The sequence below is a fragment of the Physeter macrocephalus genome, chromosome 7 (assembly GCF_002837175.3).
Source record: "Physeter macrocephalus isolate SW-GA chromosome 7, ASM283717v5, whole genome shotgun sequence".
In the NCBI taxonomy this organism is placed as follows: Eukaryota; Metazoa; Chordata; class Mammalia; order Artiodactyla; family Physeteridae; genus Physeter; species Physeter macrocephalus.
The window spans coordinates 5047905-5068031 of NC_041220.1; the positions used below are offsets into that span (position 1 = coordinate 5047905).

At 35.1% G+C, this 20127-nt stretch overlaps 1 protein-coding gene across 3 annotated transcripts in view; it reads right to left on the reverse strand.

Moving 5' to 3' along the window:
- Positions 1–20127, reverse strand: part of FSTL5 (follistatin like 5) — a 786036-nt gene that overhangs the window by 46183 nt on the left and 719726 nt on the right. For all 3 annotated transcript variants that reach the window (XM_024126648.1, XM_024126650.1, XM_024126649.1), the window contains one exon: positions 19349–19473. In XM_024126648.1, coding sequence (XP_023982416.1) covers positions 19349–19473 — 125 coding nt within the window. The remainder of the gene's footprint in view (positions 1–19348; positions 19474–20127) is intronic.

A 20127-nucleotide genomic window follows, 5' to 3' on the forward strand; every position in this document is an offset into this window, starting at 1 on the left:
ATGGCCGCTGGGCCTGCGCGTCCGGAGCCTGTGCTCCGCAAAGGGAGAGGCCACAACAGTGAGAGGCCCGCGTACCGCAAAAAAAGAATATATTTTTGGCAGTAGAATCAAGAGCATGTGTGGATCTTGTGGAAGTGGGGAGTGAGACGGCGGGTAAGCTGTCCACATGGAAGCAGAAGTCACACGGCAGGACTTAGCCTGGAGAAGAAGGTACTGTGGAGACTTTTCAATAATTAATTGTTGCTCATGGGGAGCTCAGACGCTGTTAGATGCCAATAAAGCAAACAAGTTGAAAGAGATGCAGGATTATACATCGCTAAATGAGATGCTCTTGCTTTTTTTCTCACGTTTATTTAGGACCAGTGGTCTGTAAATGACAGTGAGAGTAAACATGGCGAAGGCAAACAATTCCCTTTCGAGGTCCTACCGCATCAAGGCTGTTCAGAGTGAGAATACCAGGCATGGCGTGTATGCAAAGGTTGCCTCAATAAGGAGAATGGAGTTTCATCAGAGGCAAGAAGGGTAAAGAAAAATGCTGGCGGAGGTCTGTGGATGTAAGGAAATTTAAGTAGCTCAAATAGCTGTCTATAAAAGTGAAATAACATCAAGGCATATGAGGTGATTTTCTGCCTATAAGTCCATCTGGCCATCTGATATTTTTCACATTTATCTTTAAGTGGGCCAAAGGCTATACTTACTTTTTTTTTTTTAATGTTCCTAATGTTGATTTTCTGCCTATAAGTCCATCTGGCCATCTGATATTTTTCACATTTATCTTTAAGTGGGCCAAAGGCTATACTTACTTTTTTTTTTTAATGTTCCTAATGTACAACTTTGACTTAGAAATAAGTGAGCAGCTCCTTGTACCGAATGCATTGGTTGGGAAAATGAATATACCATTCAAAAAAAGCATTTTATCTAAAATCTTTCATATGGTGCCTTTTAATTGCCCTTTTATCTCTTGCTGATGATAAAGAAAATAGGTTGCCCAATTAGCATCTTATATGGCTATAGAATGGTAATTTTACAATGTCCTATGAAAAAAATATTCATTACAGTCTAAATAACACCAGGGATTATTTTTCAGTTCTCCAATTCATAAATCTAAATGAACAAAAGATAACTGTATCGAATTAAAATATATCATTACTGAACAAAGATTCAAAAGTAAAATTAAATGGATGGATCTATGTAATGAATTAACTACTATAATCCAGATGCTTGAATTTTTTACAGAATATTTAATTATCATATATGAAGCACTGTTCTGAAAGAGATAAGCATTCTACTCTGATATAATAGATTAGAAACAAAAATCTATTTTATAGTCATTCCTTTCTCTCATACATGAAATGTATCCTTTCTAAAGTTTATGCTAGTAACTTTTGATAGTGAGTACAAATATTGTTGATCACAGAGTATTTAACACACAGGCAGCTATGAAGGAAGCTCTCAGATGATGATAGAAATGAGGAAATGGCTAGGCTTGTTTTCTACTGGAAATGATTTAAGCGTTGAAAACACCAGAACATAGCACGATTCAATTATTATTAAACACACCTTATAATCAATATAACTTAATTGATTCAATGTCCTGTAATATAATATGCTATTTTTTTGCAGATTAACAATGGACATATATCCAAAAATGTTCCATAAAACACGTTTCAGAAATATATCTGATCAAATAATAGTTTCAACATCTCTCCACAAAACAGAACAAGAAAAGGTTAGTAGTTAAACCAAGTACAGGCAAACCGTAAATAGAGGTCAGTGTGAGTATATGTGTGTTGGAGGAGTGAGTAGGTTGGGGGCTTGGAGTGCCATCAGCAGAACCAAGTGTTTAAAAACACTCAGACACAGCATTCAAACAAGACTATGTCCATATATATCCCCGTTCCAAAATTTAATAGCAGCGTGACATTGAGAAAGCCATTTAATTTCTCTGTGTCTCTCTTTCTTAGTTCATGAAATGGAACTAGTATGGATGCTATGATTAATAATAGGTTAAAACATACAGAGGATAAAACATTGCCTTGCATAATTAAACATTAATGAAGATCAATTATTTGTGAAGTGATTTAAAAAATATATGACAACTGATAGGGCAAAGGCACCAATCCATTAGAACATGTGACAAGCTGTGTACACCGCTTAATACAAGCCCTGATTATTTAATACACACACATCCGTGCATATGCAAAATATATGTACATACAGGGTAAACTGAAACCAACTGACACTTTCAAATTTGTATTACTCAAAAATTAGGTTAGACATGCACTGAGTTGTAGAGGTAGCCTTTGGTGCATCTAAGGATTGTGTCAGGAAATTTCTCCAAGTAACGGCCAGAGTGAATTGGCTCAGGTATATATTCTGTAAGTGATTGAAGATTATTGCCATATTCAGAAGCTGCAGGTCCTGACAGATACAGACAATGTCAAACAGTACAATAACTGCTCATATTATTAGTCTTGGAGAAGAATAAGATGACTCTGCAGGTCATCTCACAACGATAAGGTTACTTTTTCTTTTATTTTTCCTTTTTAAGTAGAAAAAAAGAATAGCTAAATATTCCAGAGGACGCACTGAAAACAAGCATGTCATTGTTGAACATGTAAGTGATTCACCAACAGACAGATCTGTGCTCCATCCATTTTTTTGCAGAGAACACAGTGAGAGTGACTGCATATCTGGACGTCTTGATAACGTATTTGTTTTCTTTCTCCCTCCACCTACAGAAAGTCTCTGATGACCTCATTTTCCAACAGAATGGGGTTCTGTCTTCTTTTCCTCATGCTGTTCTGAGTTTTCTAATGAACATCTTCTGTGCTGGTGATTTATTCATTTTGTTCAAAACACTGACCTCCTTCTGGACCTGCCAGATACCATATCTTCTTGCTTTAACCACATTTTCCTTTCAGCCTTGAGGAAATAAAAGTCTCTATCATGTCTGTGATTTCAGCCACTAATGGTGTTTTATTTTCAGGGTTCTGAGATGATTTACACTATAGGATTGACGTTTACAGTGGTGCACATTGATCATAACAGAAATAGCTGTGAAAAATGATTTTTTAATTTGTTTTGGGTATATACTGATATTCCTAGTAAACTGAGTAATACATTTTGAGAGTGTTCAAGCTTTTACTGGCTTGATACTAATTAGGTAATAAGAATACAGATTTATCATTGACTACTTTGATAGTGACATTTCAAAAAGTTCTCCAGTAATCCATCTGACAGGTATTTATTTAGAATTCTTCCAAGTCATCTTTGTTACAGAATGTTTTTTCTCTAAATTTTTCTGGCTAAAGATAAGGCCCTCAACAGAGCTCATCACAGGAGCTGTGTGAAGCATCATTGCTCAAGATTGACCAAAAATCTATTCTTGGTTTTGAGCCTCCTCCTACACCCTGTTTGCTGAAGAATATGATTTGATCTCTGTACAGAACCAATATTAAAATTTTAAATTAAAATAAACAAACAAACAAGACTTCCCGAGTTTTATAAGTTCTTTAGTAAATATACCAAATGTCAACTGCAGATGGCTGTGTTCTTCATTGTGTTACAATCTCATAAATTCCATCTTTAAAAAGAATTACACTTTTTGGAAAAATATTCGTCACGGAGTGAGTAGGGTTCTATCTTACTTATAAACCTTACTAATTATTCAACATTCCTGTCAAGTAAGTTGATACTAAATTGAAACTGAGAAGCCTACTGAAATATGCACTCCAATATACACTGTTTTGAACTAGAAAAACAATTCACCGAGTAAATGTCTCTAGAGCATTTTCAGAACGGCATGAAAGACTTAATCTCAAACAAACAATCTAGGAGATTTATAATGAAATCTACCAGAGAGAGAGAGAAAAAAAATAGAGTCTTTAAACCATAGAAGAATTACAATATTCCCAGGTTTCAAGGTCTCGTCCAATCACAAGTTTCAATCCAATCCTGAATGACGTAAACGTTTCCCTTGGAGGAAAGTCCTAGTGAGTTTTCTCTCCTTAGCACTTAGAGAAGATGTGGATTTGTGCAAGCTGTAGAGATGGATGCCCAGATTGAATAAGCAAATAGTCCCATCTATAACTGTCGTAACTCAAGGAACTCTGAGAAAACTTCTGCAGATGGCAATCTCATAGGTTCGGTGTTACCTTGAGCTGACTCAAGTCATCCAAATATCTTGAACTGAGCTGTCTCCATACCATGTTACACAAGTGGTTGATAAGTGGTGACTCTCTGTCTCCACAGCACCTAAGGCCACGGGGAAGTTTTCAGCAAACTACAAACTGGGACTTAGGGCACTTTTTCTTTTTTTTTTTTTTTGTGGTATGCGGGCCTTTCACTGCCGTGGCCTCTCCGGTTGCGGAGCACAGGCTCCGGACGCGCAGGCCCAGCGGCCATGGCTCACGGGCCCAGCCGTTCCGCGGCATGCGGGATCCTCCCAGACCGGGACGCGAACCCGGTTCCCCTGCATCGGCAGGCGGACGCGCAACCACTGCGCCACCAGGGAAGCCCCGGGGCACTTTTTCTTTTATGAGGAAACACTACGTCAGATAGACACTCAGAGAAACATTACTAAGTTCAGTATTTTTTAACAAATATTTACTGAGTGTTAATTAGTGTAACTGCTATAGGAGATGCTATGACAAAGAAAAATTAATCATCCCAAGGGAAAAAGAAAATAGCATTTGTTAATCACGTATTGTGTGCCAGGAACTGTACAAGATCCTGCGATTAACCAAAATAGTGTGAAGTGGGTAATATGTATATTTTAGACATAAAGAAACCCAATCTCAGACTCTTTCATTTTATAATAAGATATCCAATTCAGACTTTTTTAAACAACAAAAAAAATGGAGAGCTCATACAGAGGAAATTCTAAAACCAGCTAATTATAGCTGAAATTTTCTCTACAGTAATGTAACAATAACTCATTTTTTTCCCTTAATCTATTGGCTCTGCCATCTCCTGTCTTGGTTTCAGATCTAAGCTTCATGTGGTGTGAAAATTACTACTGTAGCTCTAGATCCTCTAGACAAACTACACAAAAATCAGAAGTCTCTTTCTCAAAAGGCCCAGCAAAATGGTTATCATAGGGGTTCTAAGTGGGTTACATGCCCATGTTTGAACTAATGATTGTGGCCAGAGAGAATTCGGGGATCTATTTGTCTAAGCCTTTGTCAGGTGTTCCACCTTGGCAGATAGTGAGTGAAAAAACTTATGCAAAATCTGTATCTTAAGAAGACGGCAGGGTGAACCGTTAGCAGACAAATTAATGTGCTTGGAATCACAGTGTAGTAAGTGTGATTCACTAAATTTGAAACTATGTCCTTACAGTTCCAAAGTATGAGTTCTTTTTAAAAAATAATTTTTAATTTTAATTAACTCTCTCTCTCTCTCTCTCTAGTAAGTGTGATTCACTAAATTTGAAACTATGTCCTTACAGTTCCAAAGTATGAGTTCTTTTTAAAAAATAATTTTTAATTTTAATTAGCTCTGTCTCTCTCTCTCTCTATATATATATATATATATAGCACTATAGGAAAATAAAGCAAAATATATCCTCAGTTTCCTGTTGGAACCTGGAATACTGTCTGGCATACAAATAGTTGATGCTTAATACAACTGTATGAAATAAATAAATAAAATGTACTAACACTTGATGTGAGGTTGAATGCCCTTAACAAGAAGTAAATTCTGAGGAGTGCTATCATTAAATGACAAAGGAATACAAAAGGTTGCATGAATTAGAGAGTGTTTGAGTTTGGCCAGGAGATTGATACAAATTAAGAGGATCTAAATCAGAGTCAGAAAGAGCACTTTAGACAACATGAATAGTTAGGTGGAAACTGCAAAGTACAGATCTTTCTCAACTTACAGTGGGGTTATGCAGGTAAATCCTGCAAGTCAAAATGCACTGAATACACCTAACCTACTGAACAGCATAGCTTAGCCGAGCCAACCTTAAATGGGCTCAGAACACTTACCTTAGCCTACAGTTGGGCAAAATCATCTAACACAGAACCTATCTTATAATAAAGTGTTGAATATCTCATGTAATTAATTGAATACTATACTGAACGTGAAAGAGAGAATGGTTGTCCGGGTGCAGAATGGTTGTGAGTGCATCGGTTGTTTACCCTCAGTCACGGTGGGGTAACTGGGAGCTCCAGCATCACAAGAGAGGATCCCACTGTGTATCACCAGCCCGAGAAAAGATCAACATTCAAACTATGGTTTCTACTGAATTCCTATCACTTTCACTCCATCTAAAGTCAAAAAATCATAAGTCAAACATTCATAAGTTAGTCTGGAGAGGGGTTACTCAGGTTCCCATTGGGTGGACCATAGGATGTCTTAGGATCGGTCTTAGGAGCTAAGCGTCCTGAAGGAGGTGGGTTCAACACGGCCTGGACCTAGTCTGTGTGCAACAGAAAATATGTTACGGTGGTTTTTTCTTTCCAGTGCAGAGTTGTATCAACACAGCCCTAAAGTTAGGAAAAAGAATCCAGTGGTTCCCTGGTGAATTGAAGTATGGAAAAAAATAAGCAGTATGGAGAAACAGTAAAGGGTTAGTTGCATTAGCAAGGTGAAAGGTGAGAGGGATCAACTCAGGGCTGTGTCTAGAGAATGGAGAAGAACAGATTAATAAAGAGACATTACAAGTTAGACAAGAGCAAAGAACAGAAAATGAGTGCAGGGTCTGTGAGGACTGTAGACACACCATATTTTTCTCTGTCCTCTCAGAAATCATTTCCCTTTTCTTTTTCATATTCATAGCCTAGTTGATTTCCTTGTTTAACAGAACTTACATTTCCTTCCTCCATTTAAATATCTAATACATTAAATGACTTGTATATTTGTTTCTGATCTTTTGAAAAGGTGCACAAAATTTTAATGTAATATATATCAATATCATCATGAATGACTTCAAATTTAGATTAAATCAATTATGAAAAATAAGTATCTATGTCTAATTTGGTATCTTACAAAAATAAGGACGGACGTAAAAGTAATCTTGCAGTGGATCTAAAGGAGTCTGGTAATGGAACTAGTAGAAACATAATATATTTAGCTGGTCCTCTTATTTATCATTTGTTGGCCTTAAAAATTTTTTTAAATTACATTTTAATTTTATATTGGACTGTAGTTGATTTACAATATTGTGTTAGTGGAGAATCAAACTAATCTGAATGATATTAAATACTGTGGTCCCAAGGGGCTAAAGAACTAGTTTCCAGCCTAAGTCTGTATGAATCTCAAGGACAAGTGAAAAATGATGGAAATTCAAAACGTCAAGGGGACTCCAATTAAGGAGATTATAACACATTTTATAAAAGGTGGCTTTGAGAGAAGACTTGAAGGGTTTGTTAGGTGAACAAGGAAGAAACCAGACATTCTGCAAATAAATGCAGATTGGCAAGAAATGTGTAGGTCTGTAGTGAGGAGTCACGTCTTGCTGTAGCAGAGGTACATAGAGGCGAGAGACGGGAATGTTTTAAAGGTGACATTAGGATAATTTGTAGAGCACACTAGTTGTTGGGTTTTACCCCGAAAGTGAAAAAAGGACTTGAATACTATAATGTATTGAGCGCTAAGACACTGAATTTAGACAGAACTGAGTTTATAGCTGGTTCCAACATGTATTAGTTAAGTGATTCACCATATGTAGAATAGGGATAAAAATTTATGTAGCTGCTAGTTTTAAATGAGGCAGTGCATAAAAATTCTTAGCTCACTGTCTGGTAGAGCGTAAATGCCCAGTGTTTCTTAATTACTATTAGCATATTGTAAAATAACCATAGTAATAAGAACAAAAAGTACAACTAAGCGATACAACCTGAAGAGATGTATACGATATAACAACTCAGACTTGACTTAAAATCAGACTGTAGTTCTACATTAAAATTAAAAAAAAATTATAGGGGAACACTTTAAATGACTATTGTATGTAGGACAATAGGAAAGTTAGACATTACTGATGAAACTGTTAGACAGTATGAATAAATGGTAGTGAATTGCCTGAATTTCCAGAAATTTTCTCATACCTGGTCCACTTTTCCTTAACATTCTCATTCCTTTATTTCTTGCTAAAATTTGAACTCTTGATTTATTTCTGTGCATGTCTTAGGAAATCTTCTGGAGTTTATCAAAATAAAAAGAGTGAATATTTTAAAGTTATTTATATTGTAGTCTTACAAGAAAAACGTAAGGTTACTGTTTCTATTTCACTTGTATAAATGAATTCCCTGGTGAATTTGAAATTTTAATAATGCCTTTATGAATCAGAAGAATAAATACAATTTATCTCCCTCCTGTAAATCCAAATATTATGGTGGTTCGAAAAGTGTTTTCAAGTGCTTTGAAATTTTAAAAGATGGTAAAATGGATCACTTTGAAATTAAATAAGTGGTAGAAGTACCAAAAGGGTTATCAATATATCTTTTTTTTAACATATTTATTGGAGTATAATTGCTTTACAATGGTGTGTTTGTTGGCAGGGCACAGAATGGATTCAGGATATAAAAAATGTATTAAATAGGTTAATGTAACTTTAGTTTCATGAGGTCACTGATAATGATGATACCCATAGAGTATATTTCTTAATTCACAAAACATAAAACATTAAATTAGAAAAATATACATCTCAAATGACTGTTGGCAAATGGTTTATCTTCCACTCTATTTCTATTTATTAAAAAGTCATTTGTGTCTAACAAAATCTCTTTGAATTAGATTTCATTATTTCCCAGTGTGAATAAAAATTTGGATGGAAGTAGAAGTTTTTTTATGTCAAAAAATGGCAAGCAAGTTAAGGCTTATGCAAGAAATCAGGAAGGCATATTCAGTCAATATTAAGATACACGTATCTATGATCTATTAAAATATTTCTTAACATCATCTTTCTACATAAACTAATAATTTACGTTCAAGCCATTGTCATGGATCAATGAAATGAGTTTGGCCAAGGTTTTTTTAAATTAAAAATTATTCAGGGTTCAAATTACTCTGTATTTTATATAAATACAACAAAGTTTTTAAGCAGAATTTAAATAATGTATAATTAAAAACAAAAGCAATGTTTCCTTTCACTCAAATTGATAAATAATCTTTATTTACATTATTAACGAAAAAAATCTAGGTTATTTTAGGATTTTCTTGGCTTAGTTACATAAATCATCAGCTACTTCCATAGCATATGCAAACTCTGATTCCCTTTTGTTTCAAAGAAACTAAAAGGTATATTTATGTATGCAAAATTACATAAGCATAAAAATAAGTGTCTACATCATGGCAAAAAATGAATTACTATAATTTTACAGTGTTTTTCTTAAAAATCAGTTGTCAGTATAGAAAAAAATCTATATATTTCATTATTCTCTCCCCCTTCAAAAAAAAAAAAAAAAAAAAAAGGAAAGAAAGGTAACGTTTCCATAGTATTGGAAAAAATTCAGCTAACCTTAGCCTAAACAAATACAGAGGAGATTTTAAGCATACCTAACCCAACAAGTAGTTTTAAGAGTTATTTAAGGCAACTATCATTTTTATTTCCCCTGAAGCTATTTCTATTCATTTTGTGAAGTCTGTATACCCTATATCACAGTGGTGTAAACACCGAAGGATAAAACCTTGGCACTGTGATGTCTGTTGCCTAGCATTCTTAATATACTCACGGGATTATGGTGACTATGTCTACTCATGACATGACAGATTAGACTTAATAGGAGATTTCTCCGTGTATCTACTAATTTGGTAGGTTTTTCCACTACAGTTAAATGTAAAGGCTCTCTGACATCCTTTTCATGTACTTCAGTTTTGCTTGAACCATATCTTAAAGAACTTTAAAACCTGACATGTTGCTGCATAATTGTTTTTCAAGAGATAGAACACTAACATAACAAGTGAGCATCCTTAATTTGAAGGAAAAAAAAGGAATCCATTTGTCTACTTATTCTTTGATTGACCCACACCAATCAATTTCTTTTTCCTACATGGGTAGCCATAGTGAGGCTACAGCTACAGATTTACAACTAAATTAAAATGGTACAAAATATTAACTCAGGCGGATTCACAAGGAATAGTTTTTACAACCTCAAATCACTGTAAAGACAGAGAATATCAGTGCCCCTAATGCTGTCCATCTGAAGAACCCTCACAACACCACTAATTTTACATTTAAAACCACTTTGCTAGGGACTTCCCTGGCAGTCCAGTGGTTAAGACTCCACGCTTCCACTGCAGGGAGCGCAGGTTCAATCCCTGGTTGGGGAACTAAGATCCCACATGGCACGCAGCGGAGCCAAAAAGAAAAAAATAAAGTAAAATAAATTAACTGGCTTATACGGCAAGAAAAAAGAAAAGAATATGATGTATATATGAAATAAGCATTTTAGCCACATTCACAGAAACTTTCTGAAATGTTCTACTGACTTCTGTCATTAATTTACACGTGTTCTCAAAGATAAAATTATTTAATAGCATTGCTTTGTAGAGCTACAGTAGGAGTCTTTCATTCAAAAGGGAGGTTTTTATTGGTATGATACTTATATTTAAAATTTTAACATTTTAATAAAACATTTCTTCAAGCAAAATTCATGAATTCATAAAATTAAATGCTATGATAAAAAATATCTTCTTCCTCCAACAGAAAAATAATATATCCACTTAAACACAGAAAGAATTAGAAAGCTCAATATGCATTATTGTTTTCTATACACATTTTATGAGAACGAATATTGCTTTATCTGCTTGGTTCAAAATATCGCAGTGTAATCTATTGCATATACATATGAAATAGGTCCTGGCAATGTACACATTAGATTCCCATAAGAAATTCTTTAAGTTCTCAGGATGAGCTCTGTCCCCCTCTTGTGAAGTAGTGCATTGTATCATAACTTTTTTTTTTTTTTTTTTTTTTTTTGTGGTACGCGGGCCTCTCACTGTTGTGGCCTCTCCCGTTGCGGAGCGCAGGCTCCGGACGCGCAGGCTCAGCGACCACGGCTCACGGGCCCAGCCGCTCCGCGGCACTTGGGATCCTCCCGGACCGGGGCGCGAACCCGGTTCCCCTGCATCGGCAGGCGGACGCGCAACCACTGCGCCACCAGGGAAGCCCTGTATCATAACTTTTGATGTATTTCTTCATGCAACTTAATTGTCATCTTTTTTTTTTACTACTAAACAGAAAAACCCAAGTAATTTAGGTGGTCATATCGTTTACTCATTTAGGGTAAAATAAGTTTGATTTACCATTTCCAGCAAAATCCCAAATCATAAGTGACAGAGGGGAAACAAGTGTGTGGAAATGTGCTATGTATACACCACAGCTGTCTCCTAAGGAGAAGGCTGCCCTGTGTTTCACTGAACACTTTGGTGAGTTAGCTTAAGGACCGCTGAGGGCAGAAGCCAGAGCGATTTTACTCTGCATAATAAAACTCAGGAGGCAGATCTGCAATGCAGAGTGTTTCCAAATTACATGTTATTAGCGCTCCACTGATTTCTTCAGTGAGAAATGCCATAGAATGAATCTAGTTAGAGGCTCTTATTAAATCCTAGAGCTTGGAGTCTACTAATAATACCTATCCAAACTTTTTATTTTTTTAATTTATTTTTTGTTTTTAAAAAATAATGAAATCCTTATATTTCAAACACAGCTTGCTTTTAAATCCACCCTTATTTCCCATACAACAAAAATATTACATAGCTAATATGGGATAGTCATCTGACCAAGTGAACATTCTGTCAAAAGAGGGGCTGGAATACTTGATTCATCCTCTGGGCTCTTTCCTGCTAATACTGGGCAGAGACCAAGTGGGCAATCAGACAAGATTCTCTAACTCAAGAAATAATGAAGATAACAAACCGAACACACACACACACAACACTAGGCTACAAGCAATCGGTGATTTTCTGTCTAAGCATTTTACACTCCATGTGTGGGCTGTACCCATATGCTAAAGAAGGTGGGAAGTACTGCTTAAGATAAAGGCAAATCCAGTAACCATAATGAAAAAAGAAGAATGGCATGACAGGTCAAAGCTTGAAAAGTATAATGTGTTTACTTCTTTAGAAATAAGATGAAGAAAGTTAGCACGTGTTATGTAGAAGCAGCTTCGCATCCTTGTAAGAATGCTGGAGGGTTTGCCAACGATGAATTGCATATGCATGTGCATACACACTCTTAAAAGTATATCATTTCTTTAATAAACAATCGATGACTGTCTTGTTTTTTAAGATAGTGCACTAGGCTCTGAGAATTTAGGGAACTGAGAGGTCCTGACAGTCTAGAGTTTGTGTTTTCGTAGAGTTGAGAGGGAAGGAAGAAGCTCAGAGAAACTGGACAAGTGAAGGTCATGGTTTCAGGATTTATAAGTGCTTCACATATTCATTATTTAAGAGCACAGCTAGATAGAAAAAGTTCCAACTCCTGGGATATTTAAACCCTATTTGTTTGTGAGTTTATTTCTCCGTGGGAGGAATTAGCATATAAGCACGAAGGGAGCAAAAAAATAATTGGACCTCACTGAATTGTGACTTTGCCAGATCGCTATCTAGGAACCGTGTTAGGAAACAATTTTCATTGCTGCTCATCATCCTGATTATATACTTTTCCTAAAAGACGTGAAACAACTCATATTTTCAATTTCTGATGTGTTTGGGCTTCAAGGTAACCAGATAATTTCAGTGCCCCATCCACCTGGCCTGTCCACGAATCAAGTCACAAGTGTAGAGTTGTCTTGATATATGGCCAGCCATATATGTCATTGTGCTTTAACAGATTTGATAAAATATGAGGGAGAATGATGTACTTTACTTTCACTTTCAGAGCGTTTATTTTTTCCCTTAGAGAAGCTTTAAGGAAACATATATCAAACCCAATCCCTTCTTAATCATTTTCTTGCTATAACTTATAAAGAAAAAGGAGCGCTAGCGACCTCTCTCCAGACTACCATGGTGCCCGCTACGCATTCTTTCCTCTTTCTTCATCCCTTGAGTACAACATAGCCATTGGCCGTGCAGGGATTATGGCAGATCTGACCCTGGATAAGCCCTTAGCCACTTATTGCCGTATCTGATTGCAATCACTCATCGACTTCTGAGGGTCCTAAAAGAGTGACTCCAGTGACCACCTTCTTCTTTTCCAGCCCACCCACACTGAAGAATAACATTGAGGTCCACTTTCCATAAGATTCCTGAACTGTCCAATCTGAGACATTCACTAGAACCAACTTCACCTCAGGGTATGTGCTAGGGAAGAGAGGAGTATATCAGGAAGAAACTCTTGGAACATTATTTGTTTGCTTATTTGTTTGTTTTGGTTAGCAAGTCAAGTTCAGAAGAAGACAGAGCGTGGAAACTGACATTTTCAGATTTTTATAGAAGTGCCTGTTGCTTTCAAGGTCTCCCTGTCACGGTGATTTACAGATACACTCTAGTCATCTTATTGTTTATCATGTAATCATTGATTGAAACGCACACATGCACACCACACCAGCTATAACCATTAACTTTAAGACACTATGCAATCAACCAATCACCCCTAAAGAAAAATGACAATAATTAAAATATCATTTTCCCAACTGCTCCATTTTCCTCTCAAGAAAAAGGAGTACTTTAAAGGTAGATTTCTAGAGAAATGTAACCCAAAGGAACAGGAGAAGTAGTCTGAAATTCTAGACAATAAGATCAAATGTGGTGTCGGGGGTGATTTCAAGGGTAGGCAAGCCTTTCAAAACATCTCGGATAGCAATAATGTTACCTAAGTTGCTATCTTCCCTTTCTATATATAGAACTAGTCCTGGGGTAGGTACGTAAATCAGAAATGATTGCCTTCTTATATTTACTACAAATATCCTCTGTGCCAATTTACACTGACCTACTTGAACTGGATGAGATTAAACTCTAGCTGCACTCCGATTTGAGAGTGGGCAAGAGATGGGAGAGGTGTGATTTACAGATGCTACCAGGGTCAGACTGTAAATACATCTTTTTACATCAACTGACACCTGTTTTCAATTGTATCAAAGGTATTGTTTTAGTCAGTGAAAATTTTAAAGAATTCCTATTTATAGCCTTAAATAGCCCAAATGTTAGCTGTGCCCTTGTATTTAGGTAAAAATATCTTGACGGTAATATTTTTTCTTACCTTCCAGCTATTTTTATTCATGACAACTCGAAACCTCTAAGAAAGACTTCTGCTAATTTTTGTATTTGTTATAGCATTACTTTCTGGCCTTCTCAGTGTCTTGCACTAAGCTTTATCAAATTTCCCTGCTCTGAACCACATTGGTTCCTTCTAATTCTCACTTTCATCCCCCCTACTACCAAAAATAAACCATTTGTGGGAGAATTATCTAAGATTTTTCGAGGGAGATCCAATGGAATTGTTTCTTCACTCATTGCTTGACTACCTGCTACCCATGTTTCTCTTCCTATTCTATTTTCCTCACCATTCCAATCTTCATACAGAAATTTAAAAAAATATGGTAACATGATAAATTACTGCCAATCCTATTGTTTTTCACTTCTTATAGGCAAATTCTAGTAGCACCTGCACAGAGAGTTGTAATCTTTACATATATTACAAGAAACTGACATTTAAATTTTTCTCTCTTTAAAATGGTGCCAAAAGTAAAACACAATCAATTATGTAAATGTCCGTTCTTTTTGAGATTTGATCTTTAACCCAACCATTGTAACACAACCATTTTTCTGAAAAAAATAAACTTATTTTTAAATTATTTTTTAATTTCTGGCTAATTAAAAAATTGATAACAAAAATCATTAAATTCCCATGCACTGGCCATATCATAAAAATTTTAAGAGTAGTAGAACTGTAATATTATTCAAATATATTTATGTACATGTAATGATATAATAACTTAATTCTTTGGATTCAAATTATGAGTAAAATAAGGAAATATTTTGCTTTACATTTGTAGAGCACTTTTGATTAAAAAGATAATGAATTATTTCAATTTCTATGACATTAAATAGATATAATTGACTCTTCTGAGAATTACACATGCATTTTTATTTTTAATAGTCTCTTTTAATTTTACCTATCTGGATATTTTTGTACATAGAAGAAGATAAAATTATAAATTAAAATTCTTCATATAAGAAATTTATACTTCTCAGGTCATTATAAAACACTCCTTTTGTAATGCATAATCTCTTCAACTTTAGAACTATGATTCATGGTTTATTAATGACTTGTTGAAATTTAAGGTTTTTTCAAGAAAATTTTCTATTAACTGCCAATCTGAAAAATGTCTGTTTAGTATACATTGCCAGTTAACTGAATGCACGATGAGTTATTAATGTGAAAAATACACCATTTATTACATATTCAATGACCTATTTTAGTTTAAAAAAAGTAAGATATAAAATGTTTTATTCTTACTTAAAAGCAAAAAGGCATATAATTGTACAGTGATTTAAATCAATGTATTTCAATAAGCATCAGAAAACCATTTGTGTTATTAACTAAATTTCAAGTAATTTATATTTTCTCTAAATATTAAGGGGGTGGATTAGCCAACTCACACTCAGATGTATTAAAAATATCTAATATGGAGTTTTCATAACCTTTAAAAAATAAACTCTGAATCAATAAGTATTAATCAGTCCCTTTCAGAAGCTCAGGAACTATGGGGGAGACAGGAGTGTAATATACCCTCTCTCATCTTCCAGGAAGTTTAGTTTAGTTAAACTAAACTGTATTCACAGTTCGAGCTAATAGACACCAGGCTTAAAGAATGGTTGCATGCTGGTCTCGAGTTTTTCTGCACCATCTGGGCAAGCGCTCATATTCAAGAAAGAGACAAGGATGCCAGCTTGGTTCATTAGCCAGAGCTCAACACTTTAGAGACCATTTTGATTTAGATCAAACATATGTTGCATTGGTGTGTCTGTTTGAGCTCAGCCTAAGGCTCAGGTAATCTTCTATTGTCTAAAGAGAAGGAATGTGTAAATATCAATAAAACCCAAAGAAGTTATTTTCATTAATAAGCTCTTATGCTATAGTATAAAATAGAAATAATGGTATGTGGCCCGGACTGTGTCACATGGAACGGGATCGAATTCAGCCGAGGAGCTGAATGAATGGGTGGTACCAGGCTATCGTTCTCAGGCATTTTTTAATTGAAAATTAATCTCCTGAAATTCAAATTCCTCAGGACACTCAGAAAGGTACCTACATTAGGCTCTGAAGAATTTCTACAGGGCTGAGAACTTCAAACTGTCTTAAAAAGTGAAATAATGATTCACATTATTTTAAAATAATGATTTAAAAATAAAATCCAAACAATGATTGATTAGATTTTTAAGCTACAAGTTTATCTTTTAGTATAGATGTGAAGTAATTTTGTTTCTCTTAAATTCTTCAGTTTTGATTTACATTACAGACTAAACAAACCTGAAAATTATAGATAACAGAAAAAAAAAAAAAAAGAAACCAAGCAGAGGAAAAAAAAAAAAAACTTTTAGCAAAACTGTAGCTAATTGCAGGGTAGCCCTTTCTCCAGTGTAGATTATGAGTAGTTTCGACACTACTATTATGGGCAGCTTAATTTTCAAACATTACGTTACTCCAGTCCCTAGAAAGAAATGAAGTAAGCTGGCTTAAGTCACATTTGCCAGCGGCAAATGGAGCTGCTGGGGCATTCAGGCTGAGATCTGTCTGACAGGAGGTGTAAGTCCTTCTTCCTGTTTACTGCTTCCACACACACCATTCCTGGGTGCTTGATGCCGTGCGGGCGGCCTGTCAGATCTTGTGTTAGATGCTGAGGAATCAGGTACATAAGAAATACCTTCTTCCCTCAAGGCTGTGTAGTCTGGTTTAGGAAAGAGTGTAACACTTCCTTCTCTCTTAACATTCTTGTGAGAAACACGAATTAAGTGCCTACCCGTTTGGAGGCACTAAGGATATAAAATCCTGACGCATGTCCAGAAGTTTTTCAGACACAGGAGATAGAAATTATTTGAAATGAGAGAGTAGCAATCTGAGAGAAATGCAGATTAGTGTGATGAGGGGTCAGAGGAAGAAAACTAATATTAATTAAATGCATATTATGTGTCAGACCTTCTGCCTGGCCTGGAATGTACACACTCAACACAAGAGTCAGAAAATAGTCTCAAATTCTGTTAAAGACAGTTCTTAAAAAGAGCAATCTCAGGACACAAGCCACATTTAGGTAGGAAAAAATGTTCCATGAATTGGTAAGAGAAAAGACCATATCTATCCTTCAGGTTTTCCTGATGTGGAAAAGATCCCCATTATGTTAAAAATACTTTCCATGTTTAACAGTTTAGTTTTGGAAATGCGTGCTAGTTTTTACTCTTACTTTTCACTTTAGCAGTAGGGATAATTACTGTGAATTGTAATAGGAATTATGATGATCATTCACATTCATTAAAATGGGACTCTATATGCTGGTAGAATTGCTATAGTTTAATATAGAATCTGGCAAGTATTGGCAAAGCACCTATGCATTTGGCTATATATCCCTAAAAGAAATAAAGACATTTAAAAATATCCTCAAGCATACTTTTCAGTGTTTCTCACAATATATAGAAATAACTGAAATGAAATTTTGCCTTATATGTGTTCACATTATTTGCATGTTCCTCTAATTATTATTAGCTCCAACTTCAGCTACGTAGTGATCATTTCGACCCTCAAGAGATGTTATGTTCTGACAGCATATTATACAATACATACAAGCCCAGAATCACACATGGTATTCACTGCCTCTAGTAGTGGTTTTACCCTAATAATCCAATTTACTTGTTATAGGGGAAAAGAAATACCCCAAATGGTATACTATTAACCATATGTGTCATAGATATAGGAATTTTGACCCAAATAATTGTATTAATAGTGCATTTAAAAAATAATAAGCAAAGTTGATAATAGTATATTAAATACAGTAAAGGGAAGAGGAGAATGAGATAAATAAAAGTAAATGTTACATATTAAATTATTTATCAGTAACAATTTATCAGTAACTTGAAAATAACAAAAAGATATTTATTAAACATAACACTCAATGCCAATTAAATAAAATTTTATCCTCAACAGATAAGTATAAGAACATTATATATTTTTTAGATATCACCTTACGAGGGGCCATTTTCAGTTTCTCTGCTGATTTCTTCAGTCTCTTAACTATTATAGTGCTTCCACTCGGACCTAAAGATTATTACTTTAATGCAAATGCAAATACTTTTCAAATATGCTGCATTTTCAATAAGTTCTACTTATTTTCCATAAAAACATTGTGACAGTATATTATAATTTTTAATCACTTTATTGCTGAGCACATAATAGGTATTCTGAAAATAATAATCAGTTGCTTGACAAATATATTAAACTCTTTGAAAACATACACTTGGCTGTCCAAAGAACAGTTTCTATATCATATCTTGACTGTGAGCCCCAATTCTAATTTATGAATCTCCCTTTTTATTTTTGCAAGTTGAATTTTTCACTCTTTCAGAATTCTTACAACTCTAACTTTTAGACAAGATGATTTTCACGTTAATTCAAGGGAAACAAATATACACAAGAACCAAATAATGGCTCATATAACATATCTGAAGCAGTTTCCTCCCATCCAAATTCCCTTGAAATAGAGAATAAGATATTAGTTTGGTTCAGATTCACTAACATTGCTAAGAAATACTTTAAATACTTCAATAAATTATCAAGAGACATAGTATTAGAAATTGTGAAGATCCAAAGTCTCCCCCTGTTAAGTATTTAAACCACTTCTGTGAACCTTTAGAGTGATGTCATTAGGAGTTATGACTTTTTACCTCTTGTGAACACATAGAGAGATATAACACACCCACACATTTTCTCAAAGTGCAGACCTCACACATTTCATTTCAACTTAATATACTCCCTGATACAATGTTATATTAATTTCTATATGGGCAAAACAATACAAGAATGTTCTCATAATATGTTGAATAGATTTTGATGCGAGTGGCCCTCTTCTCTGAAAGGAACTCAGGCCAAGTTCGAACATCAGCATTTTGCAGAAGCCTAATCCGAAGACCTTAAGAGCAATTTGCCAAAATATTAACCGTAAGACTGATTTAAAAAGGCAAGCATACCTTTATAGATTCACTTCTCAATTGCACATAAAAGGGACGAGAAGACAGGAAATTCCTCACTAATGTTGCTCAATAAAAGTTCATCAAGCAGACGAGACCGAGCTACGTACAATTACGTGTATATTTGCGGTGCAACTGAATTTGTCTTTTGGTGATTTCCCGTGGCTTTCTACCAAGATTAGAGAGAAAACTACAAGTCAATGCTCGTCTGAGCACTCACCTCACGTGGGTGATGAGGAGGGAGGCTGTGGGAATGAAGAAGTCATCGGCTCGGTCGAACTGCTTTCCCACAGGCTGGGTGTGGATGGTGTGATGTGGGGCGTCCCCGCTGGCCAGGGTTATCACCTAAACACAGAACCACGTTTAGATCTTGGCCGTGCAGGCCCTTAATGGCATCAGAGATGAAATAAATCTCTGGCGGTTGTTTGCACAGGCTCTTTGTTTTCAACCTCAAAATTAGTACATTGTTAAGCAAATTGCAATTCTGTGTTTGCTTATTTTCAGTGTAAACATTTCTAAAAGAAAAAAATGGGAAACATCTTTTTCTTGAACAATTTCTGCCTAAAAGATAAAATAAATATACATATAGGTAACTCCTGCATTATACACATGTTATTGCTATAATAAGAAATATGAAAGCAAGCGTACACATGACATAAATGAGATGCTGGCTTTCTTTTCTTTCTTCCTCTTCCCTCCCTCTCCTTCTCTCTCTCCCCCTTCCTTCCTTCTTTCCTTCCGTCCTTCCATCCATCCTTCACAACTTGATTGAGAAATAAATGATATATTTAAAAAAAAACCCTCCCCCTCCTATACAACAGAGTTGTAAACATAGGACAGAAAACTCTAAAATATACCATTTGAAATATTTTTGCTCTTAGAAATCTCAGAATAGATTACATATTTTAAAAATTTCCCTTTTATAAATTGAAAATTTGAGTAAGTTTTAATCAAAGAGGTCTCTTCTAACTATTCATCATTAATTGGTTTTTAAAACTT